General features: G+C 47.9%; 1 protein-coding gene across 2 annotated transcripts; it reads left to right on the forward strand.

Annotated features, from left to right (window-relative positions):
• Nucleotides 1-2946: 2946 nt before the first annotated feature.
• rcc1 (regulator of chromosome condensation 1) lies at nucleotides 2947-14175 on the forward strand. 2 transcript variants are annotated; one of them, XM_054735520.2, is made up of 10 exons: nucleotides 2947-3052; nucleotides 10731-10819; nucleotides 11004-11191; nucleotides 11271-11450; nucleotides 11546-11642; nucleotides 12826-12948; nucleotides 13019-13159; nucleotides 13242-13361; nucleotides 13461-13613; nucleotides 13769-14175. In XM_054735520.2, exons 2-10 carry the CDS (start codon nucleotides 10741-10743, stop codon nucleotides 13942-13944), a joined length of 1257 nt encoding a protein of 418 aa, XP_054591495.1. In that variant the 5' UTR covers nucleotides 2947-3052; nucleotides 10731-10740; the 3' UTR covers nucleotides 13945-14175. The 2 variants fall into 2 exon arrangements, with proteins under 2 accessions (XP_054591495.1, XP_054591496.1); XM_054735521.2 differs by lacking the exon at nucleotides 2947-3052 and adding an exon at nucleotides 10583-10601.
• The last annotated feature ends 252 nt before the right edge of the window (nucleotides 14176-14427 follow it).

Here is a 14427-nt window from a genome sequence, read left to right on the forward strand (position 1 = left end):
TTTATATAACCTTGTTAAAACTGACATTAGTTTTGGGGAGATGGTTTTTAAAACATTACTTTAAAATACATCAGATACACTCTTGAAATTAAAATGAAATAAATTAGGATTATTACACTGCTAGTAGGTGTGAATGAAGGCAGCTGGGCCTCTGAAGGTCCTTAATGATGTTTTGCTTCAGTTTAAATGAAAATTATGTGTTCTGACTAAATCTCACTTAATTTGAACATTTTAGATTTATTTGCTTGGAAAAATTCATTATTAGAGACTGCAGTTTGTTCTTTGTCTAAACCTAATTTTAAATGTTTTATTTAGGTCAGCTGGATGGAAACACGTGAACCCAATTCTTAAAGAGCAAGTCACCCCCTACCAGAGTCTTACTCCACTCCCACTTCCTGTTTGAAAAAGGCAACAAATGCTGTTGCCTAGCAGACCGAGAGTAGGGTTGGGCATCGAGCATCGATTGGAAATGGCACCAAGAGTTAGTTTTTCCCAGAATCGTTCAAAGTTTTTTATTTTGATTCCAAGAATGCCAACCGGAAGAGGAATCCGCGGACGATCTCCGTGAAAAATAAACGTGATCTGCAAATTGTGATCAACGCTTATCAGAGCTGATCACACCAGCTGTCTGTGTAGCACCGAGTCCCCCCTCCCCCCTCCCAGATATAAACAAACGCGTCTGCCGAACTTTTACTCCGTAATGTAAACTTTAACTCCTGCAGCGTAGAGGAAACTTGTTAAACTACGTCAACACGGTGGATTTAATAGAAGCTTTAAAGAACAAACTCTGGACGGTGTGAGGTGAGATTGTATCACTGCAGAAATAAAACACACACGGAGCATCAGCAGTCAGACGCAGCCGCTCACCAACACTCTGTGTGTGTGTGTGTGTGTGTGTGTGTGTGTGTGTGTGTGTGTGTGTGTGTGTGTGTGTGTGTGTGTGTGTGTGTGTGTGTGTGTGTGAGGTCAGAAGGCTGAACAATAACCTGTAGAATAATTAAAGTTATCATGCTAGAGCAGCTTCTCTGTGGTGGACCACACCAGCTTCTGCCACAATAAATATTTATATAATAATAATAAGTTGTGAACATTTTAATTTCCTTTCTGAACTATTTCTGTTGAGTCTTAATGTTTAAAATCTGTTAGATTGTTGCTGACAGCAGCTACATTTACGTTTCACTTCCTGTTCTGACTGAATGCTGCTGCAGCATGGAGGTGTAGTTCTCAGTCATCCTGGACATGATCATCCTGAGAGTTTTAGCTGAAATCGGCTGCACGTTTCTGGATATGTTGGAGACATTTAGCCTCTCATCCCAGAGGCTGCTTCCAGACTTTGGTTGTGGTCAGAAACAAACACACTGGTTGTGCTGCAAGTCTTTTTCTTTTTTCCTCCAAAACACGTTTTTGTCCAAATGAAGGTGATGTTATTGTTCATAGAATTAAAATTCATGTTGAAGTTAAGATTATTTCATCAAGTAGGACCTGTGGTTAGCTGGCTCATGTACCACATGTCATGACTTCAAAGAATTGGAATCGGGAATCGATAGGAACCGCAATCAAACTGAGGAATTAGAATCGGAATGGTTCAAAATCAAATGATGCCCAACCCTGACTGAGAGGGCGGAGCCGCTTACAAATGCACACACACACACACAGGGTCACAACGACACTGTGACATCATAATGTACCAGCTAACGTCATTGTGTACCTGTTAGCCAACAGCAATGGCAGATTTCAATTCAAATGCAGTGCAGAGGTTTTACCTGAAGAGGGCGCAACACTGACAGTTTTAAGCAGAATTTTTACATTTTAACTAGGATGCATTAAAGTACAAAATTATTGACTACACCTGTCTACAGCACGACATTCATTTATGTAGTTTATCAGCAAAAAATAAGTTTATTTGGGGGTGACTTGCTTTCAAGAGTAAGAATTTTTCTGACCTCTAGCGGATGAATGCTGTTACTAACAGGCAACATTTATAACGCTACACAAGACAAAACTCTGCACTTCCTGTAGGTTCCTTCAAAATAAAACACCTTTAAAATGACCACGGGTTAGCATTAACAGCATAGACAGATATTAGATAACAGTAAAAACAGAATGGCTTCATTTATACAAACTACTTAATTACTAAAATTCATTAAACCTATTTTAATTATATGTGTTCAAGATTACATCAACTGAAATAGACATAACTCGTACTTTCCGTAGAACACATAGCAGCAGTAGGTAACTTGTATGATGACAGTGAATGCACTACTTAAGGCTAGCATTCCCTTTCACAGACATAAAACTAAAACAAAGATAAGACCAGGCTGGAGAGTGTCTGAGTATCATGCTGAAGCATGTGAGGCCAACAAAGAGCAGGCGCTAGCAGGGAGACCTAGACATGGGCCTGTGCATAAAAGGGTTACAAATATGCAGAGCATTTAACTGAAAGCTGAGTCTGAATGTAATGTTACCTAAATATATATTTCTGTGAGAATTGGCCACCTGTATGCTATAAGCATTAAAAAAAACATAGTGTGACATAATTATTCTGCAGTAAAAATGGATGTAAAACTTCAGTACTTGAAAATTGTCTACAGTATATTTTTATTTATTTATTAATCTTTTGCTCATAACATTGTGGGTTTTTTGCATAGAGAATTGTGATTCCAGTTTGCTTCTGACAGTTTTTATCTGCCTAAATGTTAATTTGTTTATTTTTTTTCTGCAAGATGTGTATATTTGACATAGATAGATAGATAGATAGATAGATAGATAGATAGATAGATAGATAGATAGATAGATAGATAGATAGATAGATAGAAAGAAAGAAAATGCTTGCTATACTTGGTTGAGGTACAAAAATGGTACTGTACAATAATAGCACATCAGATCATTACCCATTGGATGGCGTTTTAAGTGCCGCGGTCTCTTTAAGAAAACCAGCCTTCCACAGGTTTCAAACAACGTGAAGTCTCGCGTGAGTTGCATGTCTGAAAACCGGGAACAGGCAGTTTAGCGTTCACCTCTAGTCAAACCACCAATTTATCTGTGTTTTCAGGTCAGTAACTCTTCTGCTCTTAAACCCAAGTTGTTGAACAAACAGCCGACAGTAACATATGAACATATTACTGGTCAGCGAACAGAAACTTTGTTACAATAATGAATTCATTCCTCGGTGTGATGCTAACACCGATAGCTAGCAGGCAACAGCTAGAAAGTAATTCAGTCTCATACAGCTTTTATTTATTGCCCAAAAATAAATGATTTTATGTGAAATCGTGTATTTTCTTTACTGTTTGTTAGGGGAAGTGTAATAGGTGCGTCACGTTTATTGGGAGTGAAGAATTCCCTTCAGATTGGATCGTAAAACAGCTAACTCAGAATGTTAGCAGTGGCACATGGGTGTTGACAACAGTGTTAGGTCAGGCGACGGGTTTAAATTGGCCGTGTTTACTGCTGTAGCAACACACACACACACACACACACACACACACACACACACACACACACACACACACACACACACACACACACGTGCTCTTGTTAAAGGTTAGTAATTAATGTTGCAAAGCCTCCGATTCAGTAGATTTGTGGTATTTCGTGTGCTGTCTGTCTGTCTCTGACATGCTGGTTTGGTTAAAGCACCCCTTACGGTAGAGCTTTTTAAAACACATTTCTATTTAAAACCGAGAAAGCGTGATTTTAGACCGTTGGTTACGTATTGTAACCCCAGATTCTATGAGTCTAGTCGCAGCCCTTAAGCTAGCTGCTATTGGAAGGATGATCTCTGCATCAGCCAATCATGAAGAGCTTAAATGTACGCACACCAATAGTGGGCCCCCTCGTGGTATATAACCGCAGTGACCCCACTGCTCACCTCCAATGGCTCTTATTCCCATCATAACCAGTGGGGCCAGTGGCTTAAGGGCTGCAACTAGACTCATAGAATCTGGGGTTACAAAACGTAACCAACGTTCTATTTCGTCTAGTCTTAGCCCTTAAGCTAGCTGCTATTGGAATAAAGCGCAGCTGGATGGGTTTACGCCCCACTGGTTAACACAACCAATGGACACACCCAATCAAATCTCCTCTAGTGGGGGACGTTCAGCCTCAGACCAGGCTTAAAGACTGAGGCAGGCACGATAAGAGAGGGGCCCCCACTAAAAAACATCATCCACAAGAGGATGAAATCCATCTCAGCAAGGCCAATGGGGTGCCATAAGCATTCATTTAGCCTGCTGGGGTCCAAGCACTGAACGAGTGATGGATCCTGAAGACACATCTCGTAAATAATAACGAGTAAAGGAACATGGGGAAGCCCATGAAGCAGCCTGACAAATGTCTTCCATTGACACACCACTGAGGAGCGCCATCGAAGAAGAAATCCCTCTGGCTGAGTGAGCCCTGAGTGCCTCAGGGGGATCCTGCCCTGATGATGTGTAAGCGAGGGAAATGGCGTCACACAGCCAGCGTGAAAGGCGCTGGGCCGACAGCGCCTGACCAAGGGAAGACTCCCTGTAGTGCACAAACAGGTTTTGTGAGCGACGAATCCCTGAAGTGCGTGACACATATCGTGCAAGCGCGCGCACCGGGCAGAGAAGGTGAGAAGCCGCCTCCTCCTCAGAATTATGGGGAGGAGGAAAAAGTCCAGCCAATGAGATTGACCTGGATTTGAAGGAAGCATTAATGCTTTTGGGCACAAAGGCTGGGTTGGGGCATAAAACAGCAGATCCGCCATCCTCCCGGATCCTGAGGCATGCGGGAGCCACTGAGAGGGTGGTTAGGTCACTCACTCTCTTAACTGATGCTAGCGCCAGCAGCAATGCAGTTTTAAGCGACAGGAACTTGAGTGAGACCTGGTCCAAGGGTTCAAATGGAGCTTCAGATAAGCCACGCAGAACCACCGTTAGATCCCATTGGGGAAAAAGCGGGCGGGACACAGGTCTGTTCCTCCTGACACCTTTTAGAAAACGTTTTGTGAGGGGATGATTGAAAAAAGATCTATCTCCAAAACCCTGATGACATGATGAGATAGCTGCAGCATATGTCTTAACAGTGCTGAATGCGAGGCCCCTGTCCATCAGTATCTGCAGAAACGATAGGACATCCGCCAGCTGGCAGGAGAGCGCTTGAACATTCCGTTCTGCACACCAGTTCTGGAAGCTGCCCATTTAGCAGCGTAAGACGCAATGGTAGAGGGCGCCCGCGCACTCTGAATCGTGGCGACCACATCATGCGGCAGCCCAGAAGCCTCTAAGCGTGACCGCTCAGCGGCCAGACCCACAGCCATTGGCCTATTTCCAGAGGATGTTTGATTATCCCATCCGCCTGGAGAAGGGCGTCCGCCCTCCACGGGAGCCTCCACGGGGAGCCGGACACTAGCGCTTGCAGGTCCGGAAACCATGACGCGGACACGCGTCTGGGAGCCACCAGAATCACCGAGAGCTGTTCCGACCGAATTCGGTCCAGGAGACGGGGAATCAGAGGGACTGGTGGAAACGCATAAAGGAGCGTTCGAGGCCAGGGCTGGTGTGAGAAGGCGTCCGCCCCGAGCGGGGGTCCGTCCCGGGGACTCAGGGAAAACCACAGGCGACACTGAGCGTTTTCACGAGCCGCGAACAGATCCACAGACGGTTCCCCGAACCTGATCCAGATCTGTGATATCAGTGCAGGATGTAGACGCCAGTCGGAGTCGCGGGGTCCCCCTCTCGACAGGATGTCTGCCGCTACATTCAGTACCCCCGGAATGTAGATGGCTCTGATGGACAGCAGGTGGACATGTGTCCAACACAGTAAATCTGTGGCGACACGCAACAGTGGGAGGGATCGAACTCCCCCTTGGCGATTTATGTAGGCTGCCGCTACCCGGTTGTCTGTGTGAACTTCGACATGACGGCCCTCTAGAAGGGCAGCGAAGTGTCTGATCACATTCCTCATTGTCATAAGCTCCAACACATGTATGTGCTCGTGCGTGTGGGAGGGCCAGCGATCTGCCACCGTATGGGACAAGCACGTGCCCCCCCACCCCGACAGTGACGCATCCGTAAACACAGATACGTGTGACGCAGGACGTCCGATGGGAACCCCGCGTGAGAGGATGCAGGGGTTCCCCCAGTGAGCGAGGTCCCCGCCCACTGAAGGGGGAATCCTCAACATACGTCTCTTCTGACGTATCGGGTGTACCCGGAGGCGGACGAACCAGCGTTGCAAGCGCCTCGTGCGCAGCAAACCTAGCGGCACTACTGAATGGGCTGCGGACATCATGCCCAGGAGTTTCATGACTAACCGGGCTCTCACGATCTTGCGGGGTTGAACACGGGAGATCACCGTGGAGAGATCTGCCGCTCTTGCAGGCGACAAACGTGCTCTCATTAGGGAGGCGTCCAACTCCACCCCGAGATACACAATCGACTGGGATGGAAGGATGGAGCTCTTTTCCCAGTTTATAGAAAACCCTAGGGTTGACAGATGCCCTGTCAACCTCCTGGTTTGCTGTGACGCCTCGTCCTTGGACCGAGCGCACAGGAGAAGATCGTCCATGTAAAAATAAGACCCTCATTCCCTCCGTGCGCAGTGGCTGCAGCGCGGTCTCCAGACATTTGGAGAAGGTGCGCGGGGCTAGCGAGTAGCCGAAAGGGAGGCGATTGAACTGATATTGAACTCCCTTGAACGAAAAACGCAGAAACTTCCGGTGGTTTGGAACTACTGGTATGTGGAAGTATGCGTCTTTCAGGTCGATTGACGTGAACCAATCCCCGGGGCGCACATATTCCAGGACTTGTCTCATCGTTAACATGCGGAAATGCATTACTGCTATGGAGCAGTTGAAGGTCGAGGACAGGTCGAGAATCGGCCTCATTCCTCCCGACTTCTTCGGTACTACGAAGTAGCGGGAGTAGAAACCCGAGAGTTCTTGTCCGCGAGGGACTCGGGAAATAGCGTCTTTGGACAGAAGTTCCCGCAGCTCCAGCTCTAGCGCCTGAGACTGTACTTGCGATGTGAACGTCGTCTCCACGATCCCGTTGAAGGGAGGTGGAGTGGCCTGAAAATGAAGTGTGTGACCGCAATGAATGGTGTCCGAAATCCATTTGCTCATGATGCAAAGGCGGCGCCACTCGTGCGCGCGTTCCGACAATGGACGCGTGTGCGCGGTCACGTGAACAACGTCTGAGGGTTGTGCATGCGCCCTTACCGCCGTCGCCCGTACCAGAGAACTGGGGGCGACCCATGGAGGGCTGCGCTCGAAAGGGCAAGTGCGAAACAGCTGGAACAGGCTGGTCCACACCGCGGAGCGTGGAGTCCGAGAGTGAAGGACGAGTGGGAGCCGGGCCTGTGCACGGGGGCGACAGAGTGCTAGCGGATGGAGCCGCGCACTGTGCCGCCGCGCGTGGTCGAGACAGCGACATGACATCCCGCCCCACCCAACGGCGTGGGGAGAGCGGGAAGAGTTGGGCTTGGCCGGATGCTGGGGCCAGAGCGCAAATGGAGCGCACCCTTACGGCTGGCCGTGTATTATGACTACCTGCAGGAACATGTGTGCGTGCAGCAGTGCTTGGTGTGGGGAACATGTGTGAAAACTCGGCAGAGGATTCTGCGGAGGACTGTAGGATTGAGCTCTTTGAGTGACGTTTTTTGGGTTTTATTTCAAAACCAACAACATCAGAACAATCAGTAACACACACATTCCCCCCAAAGAGTCACTTCCGTGGCTGCTTTCGGCGAGGCTCCTGCACCTGGGACTGCCAAGACGGCGTCTGCTGGCCCCGCCGGAACCGTTGTCCGCCATCTCGCTGGTCCCGCTGATGCGGAGCCAAAGCGGGAGGCCGGCTCCGTGGAGCGGGCGGTGCAGCTGGACGTCTGAAGCTTCCGCGCCGTCCGTCCCATCCTCTGGCTGAACGGCCGGAGTGCGAGGCTGACCGAGGGTGGACCAGGTCTCGCACCGTAGCCGATAGTTCGGCCGTCTTCTGAGCACTCTCAATGACGCCCCTAAGATGGGGACCAAACAGAACATCGGTGGTGATGGGGCCATCCAGCATCTCCCTTTGCAGATGTTCCGGAATGGAGGGCAGGGCCTTCAGCCAGATCGCTCGCTGGATGAGGGTCTGCCAGGCAGCGATGCGAGTAGAACCGGTGAGCACAGCAGCACACAAATTGAGGATAGCATCAGCAGTCTTAGTTATGACGGCTTTCGACTCCTCGGGAGCTTCCAGCTCCTCCATCATCTTGGAGACGCCGAAGGCAAGAAGGGCGATGTTATTCCCTGCAGCGCCGGTCTGAAAGGCACACTGATGTGCGCGGTCGGTGAGCCGCGTCAGCAGCTGGTCATGTTTTGAAGCGGGAACAGCTCGCGGGCCAGCGAGGTGGTTCTTGGCGCCGAACAGCGAGGCCAAATCCGGCTCTAGTGGAGGAACGGACGGCCAGCCTTGGTTGGAAAACCCCTCGACCTTGGTGATGGGCGCATACGTGGAGACTGGCGCCTTGAGCTTGGCAGGCTCGGAGAAGGCGGCAGACCAGCAGCTCATAGCAGCGGGGAAGCGCGGCCAGACAGGGTCTGGACAGCGTGTCTGAGTTGCCACGAAAATTCCCGCCAAATCATCCGCTTCAGGCAGGGCCGGTTCTGGCACAGCTAGCCCCTTGCGGGCTGCTGCCGCAGAAATGATGGCGGGCAGCTCCTGGAGCAGTGCTCTTACTGCTGGCAGGGAGGAGCGAGAAGCCACTGGGGCAGAAGGACCCGCTGAGCGAAGCTCGTCGACCTCCGTTATGTCTAGGAGGGATGCCGCCTCATCGTAGTTTTCACTGTCGGTGACGTCATCCAGCCGGTTGAAGCCAGCCGGCTCCTGACCGGCGTCGAAGAAAACCAAAGCCTTGTCCAGCGGGTAGGAGTCAGCCACCGGAAATTCTTCGTCGGCGGCGGGAGTGAAGTACTCGACCCGGCAAATCTTCTCTGCCACGGGCAGAGCGGCACAGAACGGGCACGAGGCCTGCGGGGTCAAGGCCAGGCCAGCGTGGTGAGCCCCGAGACAGACCTCACACTTAGTGTGCAGGTCTCCACTGGAAATGGAGCCCGTCTGGCAGGTCGGGCAGGGTCTGGCGTCGCTGGACATGGCTGGTAAGTCGTCTTCGGATAATTTCGCTCTTTTGAGATAATATTTGCTCTTTAATAAAGCTCTCAAGCTTGGCATGAAGAGAAAAAGGAGGTGAGCAGTGGGGTCACTGCGGTTATATACCACGAGGGGGCCCACTATTGGTGGGCGTACATTTAAGCTCTTCATGATTGGCTGATGCGGAGATCATCCTTCCAATAGCAGCTAGCTTAAGGGCTAAGACTAGACGAAATAGAACTCTTAAAGACACATTTATGTCAAATTATTTCATTTAGATCTTGTTTATTTGTATTTTCTGGTAAAGTTGACTCAATAACATTTCTTCTGTTGACCAGGTGAGCCTCGATTTAATGATTTCCCAAGGGGAACATAATCCTGGCAGCAGAAGTGTTTTGTGTGTCTTTCATCAATACTTCAAAATCAGTAATAAGGGAACTACATAAACACAACTTTGTTGTTTGACTATAATCTCAGTTATTGATTAAAACTAGAGGTTGGCCGATACCAACGACAATGATGCCCAGACATTATTAGCCGATGGCCGATATCTACTACTGAATTTATTGACTATATCCAGATGTTTTCCACTTGGGATGTGTATTGGTGAAATTTTGCCGATACGATATGTATCACAATACAGGGGAGACGATAAATATTACGATACATTCAGCCAGAGGATTTTAGTGATTTTTTTAGACTGAATTCATTGTAAGAAAATGTTTCATTGTAAGAAAATGTAATAAACAGTCCAAACTGATACTTAACATGTTTAACATGAGGTATCGAAACCATAACAGATGGGTTTACATTTTAATGGCGGAAACAAAACCCATTACACACTGCTGCCAACTCGCGATAAGCGTTTGAATTGCACCAAAAGAAAATACACAAATGTTTGCATGTAAATTCTTCCAAAAATTAGATACACGGCTTTTGAATATCGATATAATATTGCAGGAAAAAATATCACGATATATTGCCATATCGATATTTTCTTACATCCCTAGTTTCCACCTGATTTTCATGCTAAAATGTCACTAATAACATCATCTGATTCTCACAATTTGTGAAGCTGAATCCGTTTTTGAACTCTGAATTTAACTAACTGTTAAATCTTAACTTTGTGCATTGTTCAGTGTTAAAGTCAGACATCTAAATAAAGTTAATTTAGAGTATTATGCAGATGTTATTAGCTAATGTAAAACGTGTTTAAATTAACTCCTGCAACATCATCGGACTGTTCGAGTATGTCCCTGACTTTAAATCGGCTTTACCAAGGACAAATATTGGCCCGATATATCGCCCTAAGGTGTGTGTGTGTGTGTGTGTGTGTGTGTGTGTGTGTGTGTGTGTGTGTGTGTGTGTGTGTGTGTGTGAATCACCACACAACTGTTGCGTCAGCTGCTGCGTTGACCATCTGACAGCTGGTGAGTCCCATCAGCTGCAGCTGTGATAAAGGCTCTTCGGTCGTACACTTGGACTGTTTGCTGGTCTTTAGAATGTGTAACACATTGAATTCATTGTCATTATGATATTTTAGTTGGTATTTTATTCGATATATATTTTTTATCACAGATCGGGGGGTTTTTGTGGGTGTTCATGTTTTCCTTCTGTTTTTTTTTTTTTTTTCAGTGCGACTGCCATGTCTTCCAGAAAGACCGTCCATAAAAGAAAGTCTGCAGCTGTTGGAGAAGATGTCGGTGAATCAAAAAAGGTGAAAGGTACGACATTAAAACAGGGTTAAAAGGGACGAGCAGACCTTAATGTCTTTACCAAGCTGACTAGAAGACTGCTTTAAGAACCTTCTGTTTCTTATTGAATAAAACACTGTTGGGTTTAAAAGACAACCGCACGATTGTTTATTTTACTGTAAATGTGATGTGATTGTGTCTGTATTTGTATCAGTTTCTCACAGGAGTCATCGTAAAGAGGCAGGCCAGGTTCTAGTTCTGGGCCAGGGTGATGTTGGACAGCTGGGCCTGGGTGAGAACATCACTGAGAGGAAGAAGCCAGCTTTTCTGTCTTTACCGGAGAAAATGGTGCAAGTGGCAGCAGGAGGCATGCACACCGTGTGTCTGAGTGAAAGCGGGCATGTACGTGAACATCAGTCCTGGTTTTATTCTCTTTATTTTCACAGAGAAGCCACAAGTTTAACACTGTTAATTTGTTTAGGTCTACACATTTGGCTGTAATGATGAGGGAGCTCTTGGACGGGACACGTCAGAAGAAGGATCTGAGATGGTCCCAGGAAAGGTGTCTCTGGAGGAGAAGGTGGTCCAGGTGTCTGCAGGGGACAGCCACACAGCTGCACTCACAGAGGATGGACATGTGTACATCTGGGGCTCCTTCAGGGTTGGTCAACTGCTGTTTACAAACAACATTTGAGCAGCTGGGACGATAAAAATCGTTTATTATTTTCTCTGTGTGTTTGCTTTTGCTCCTCTCAGGACAACAATGGTGTGATTGGTCTTCTGGATCCCATGGCGACGTGTCCCGTTCCTGTTAAAATCCAGCTGACAGAGGCTGTAGTGAAAGTTGCTTCAGGTAGACAATGCTGTGTTTTAGGGGCTGCATGACTTAATTTTTTTTAAAGTCGACTGCCAAGTAATAAAAATTGAGTCGACTTTGACTAGTCGTTGATGACGTCATACACTTGAAGTGGGGGGGGGGGGGGGGGGTGACAAATAAAATTGTGCCCACATTTTCAAAGTTAAACACATTTCTTTTAACAACGGTAGTTTCTGCTTCAGCCATCTCCCCCCTCCCCCTGCTTCAGCCCTCTCCCCCCTCCCCCTGCTTCAGCCCTCTCCCCCCTCCCCCTGCGCAGCGGCCACAAACTCACTGATGCGCCTGCAGCCTCTCGGAGTTCCTGCTGCTCTAAACATTAAAATAATTATTTCATTTTGTGTTCCTCTCTTCTGATTACCTTCAATGGTGTCTGTTTGTTGCAACCACCAGGTACAAAAACTAACTTGTTTTTATTTGACTATTTTTCTGTCCTGCCTGTTTATTATCTTCCTGCATCTCCTCTCAATCCTAAAGAGAAACTGCTACCTGGGTTCATATATATTCACCTTATGAGTTACCTTTGAACTGCAGTTCTAAAAGATCTACCGACCGCAAAAACAGCGGAGTGCGTGCTGCTTGCCGGCCGCATCAGTTAGGTGCTTCACTGAGGACAAAACAGGTGATGCGCCCCAATCCACAGCAGCGAAACGCATCAGGCACAAATAAAAGAATAAAAGACAGAATACATAAAAGGAAATGAGCCGATATGAACGATCGCATGTTAAATTTGTTTTTGAGGTGGCGACACCTGATTTGATAATGTTACTGTGGCTGTGCTCAGGACGCAGATGTCTGGAGCGTGTCAACGATCAGAGCTTTGCATGCGCAAGCTGGTTAAGGTTAGGATGGGGGTGAGGGGAAGGTTAAATTACAAGAGGGTAAAGGTCACAATTTGGTTAAATGTCCGTTTTACGGCGGGTGTCAGTACCGACGCTCTGGCACAGCGCGTTACCTCCCGACGCGCAGGAGCTCATCACCTGCTGTATTTTCCGAGGACTGCATCTTGCCGGTCATTATCACCTGACAGCGAATAGTCGATGACAGGCATAAAAAGTCACTACAGAGCAGTGAAGTCGACTAGTTCATACAACCCCTACTGTGTTTAAGCTCCACACCTTTGGTTTAATCCCAGTTTACAGGAACTCTGCTGCTTTCACAGGGAATGACCACCTGGTCCTGCTGACGCTGGACGGAGATCTGTACACATCAGGCTCTGCAGAACAGGGACAGCTGGGACGAGTGCCGGAGCAGTTTTCAAACAGAGGGGGCAGGAGAGGTCTCGGTGGGTAAAAAGAACGCGGCTGAAGACATTCGTGTGTCTCTGTTTAGTTAAACTTGTGCTTTGGTTCCAGAGCGACTGCTGGTGCCTCAGATGGTGAAACTCAATAGGAGGGTTCACTTTACGGATGTGTTCTGCGGGGCGTATCTTACCTTTGCCATGTCTAAAGAAGGATACATTTATGGGTTCGGCCTCTCAAACTACCACCAGCTCGGTGAGTCTTGAGTTTGTGTCGTGGGAACTGAACCGTGCCAGTGAGTGGTCCCACTGTTTGCTAATCCTGTTTTTCTTTCCAGGCACTAAAAGCACCAAGATGTGTTTCGTCCCGGTGAAGCTGACGTGTTTCAAGAACTCAACGACCACTTGGGTGGACTTCTCTGGAGGCCAACATCACACGCTCTGCCTAGACTCTGAAGGTGGACAGACGGGTCGCCGTACTCTGATTTTATTCTGACCAACGTAAAAAAAAAAACTAACAGAATTGTTTTGCTTTTGATTTTTGTTCACATGTTTAGGGCAGGTTTATAGTCTTGGGAGAGCCGAGTACGGTCGCCTCGGGCTGGGTCGAGGAGCTGAAGAGAAGAGCGAGCCCACGCCGGTGACAGGGCTGGAGTCGGCCCGGGAAGTGTCATGTGGGGCTTCTGTCAGCTACGCCGTCACCAAAGAAGGTGGGCAGCAGAGTCGTTTGGGCTTTTGGGAACTACCACACGTTCTCGTACCTTTTGATGATCGCTAAAAGCTTAAACTGGTTGTAATATTCGCCACATTAAATGAAACCAGACTAGATATCAGTTCTTACTGAAGCGTGTTTGTGTGTTTTCAGGATCGGTGTATGCTTGGGGCATGGGAACCAACCTGCAGCTTGGAACAGGAGAGGAGGAGGATGAGTGGAGCCCCGTGAAGATGACAGGCAAACAGCTGGAGAACCGTGAAGTTCTGATGGCGTCCAGTGGGGGGCAGCACACCGTCTTGCTGGTCAAAGACAAACAGGAGAGCTGATGTTGTGCTGGACAGGAAGACGTTCAGGATGCTGAGACGAGCTGATGTTTGACCTGCTGTGCTGAGCCGAGGGAGCGTGAGGGGTTCAGGCCACGTGGGGTCACCGGAGGCCTAAACTCTTATGAGAACTTATTTGTTCTTAACCTGGGGCGAAACGTTGGTTTAGATCATGAGAAATTAATCTGTTTGTTTTTTTTAAGATTTCAATTAAATTTTACTGAGTCATTTGTACGACTGAAATTGTGTTTGTGGAGGTGATTGCATGTAGGACGAGGAAGTGAGAGCGCAGACTGTTAAAGCTCCTGAAAAATAGTTTTTTTAAGGTCTTCTTTGAGCAATAATAATCAGAATTAAAGCTGCAAGCAGCGTCGTTCGGCCCTCGCAGCGTAGCTGCTCGCCCTCCGTCCGCACCCCCTCCACTCCATCCCCGACACTCTCCAAACCCAGCTCCCCGCCGCTCCGTCCTGGCCGGCAGCCCGGGGC

The sequence above is a fragment of the Nothobranchius furzeri genome, chromosome 5 (genome assembly GCF_043380555.1).
Source record: "Nothobranchius furzeri strain GRZ-AD chromosome 5, NfurGRZ-RIMD1, whole genome shotgun sequence".
NCBI classification, from domain to species: Eukaryota; Metazoa; Chordata; class Actinopteri; order Cyprinodontiformes; family Nothobranchiidae; genus Nothobranchius; species Nothobranchius furzeri.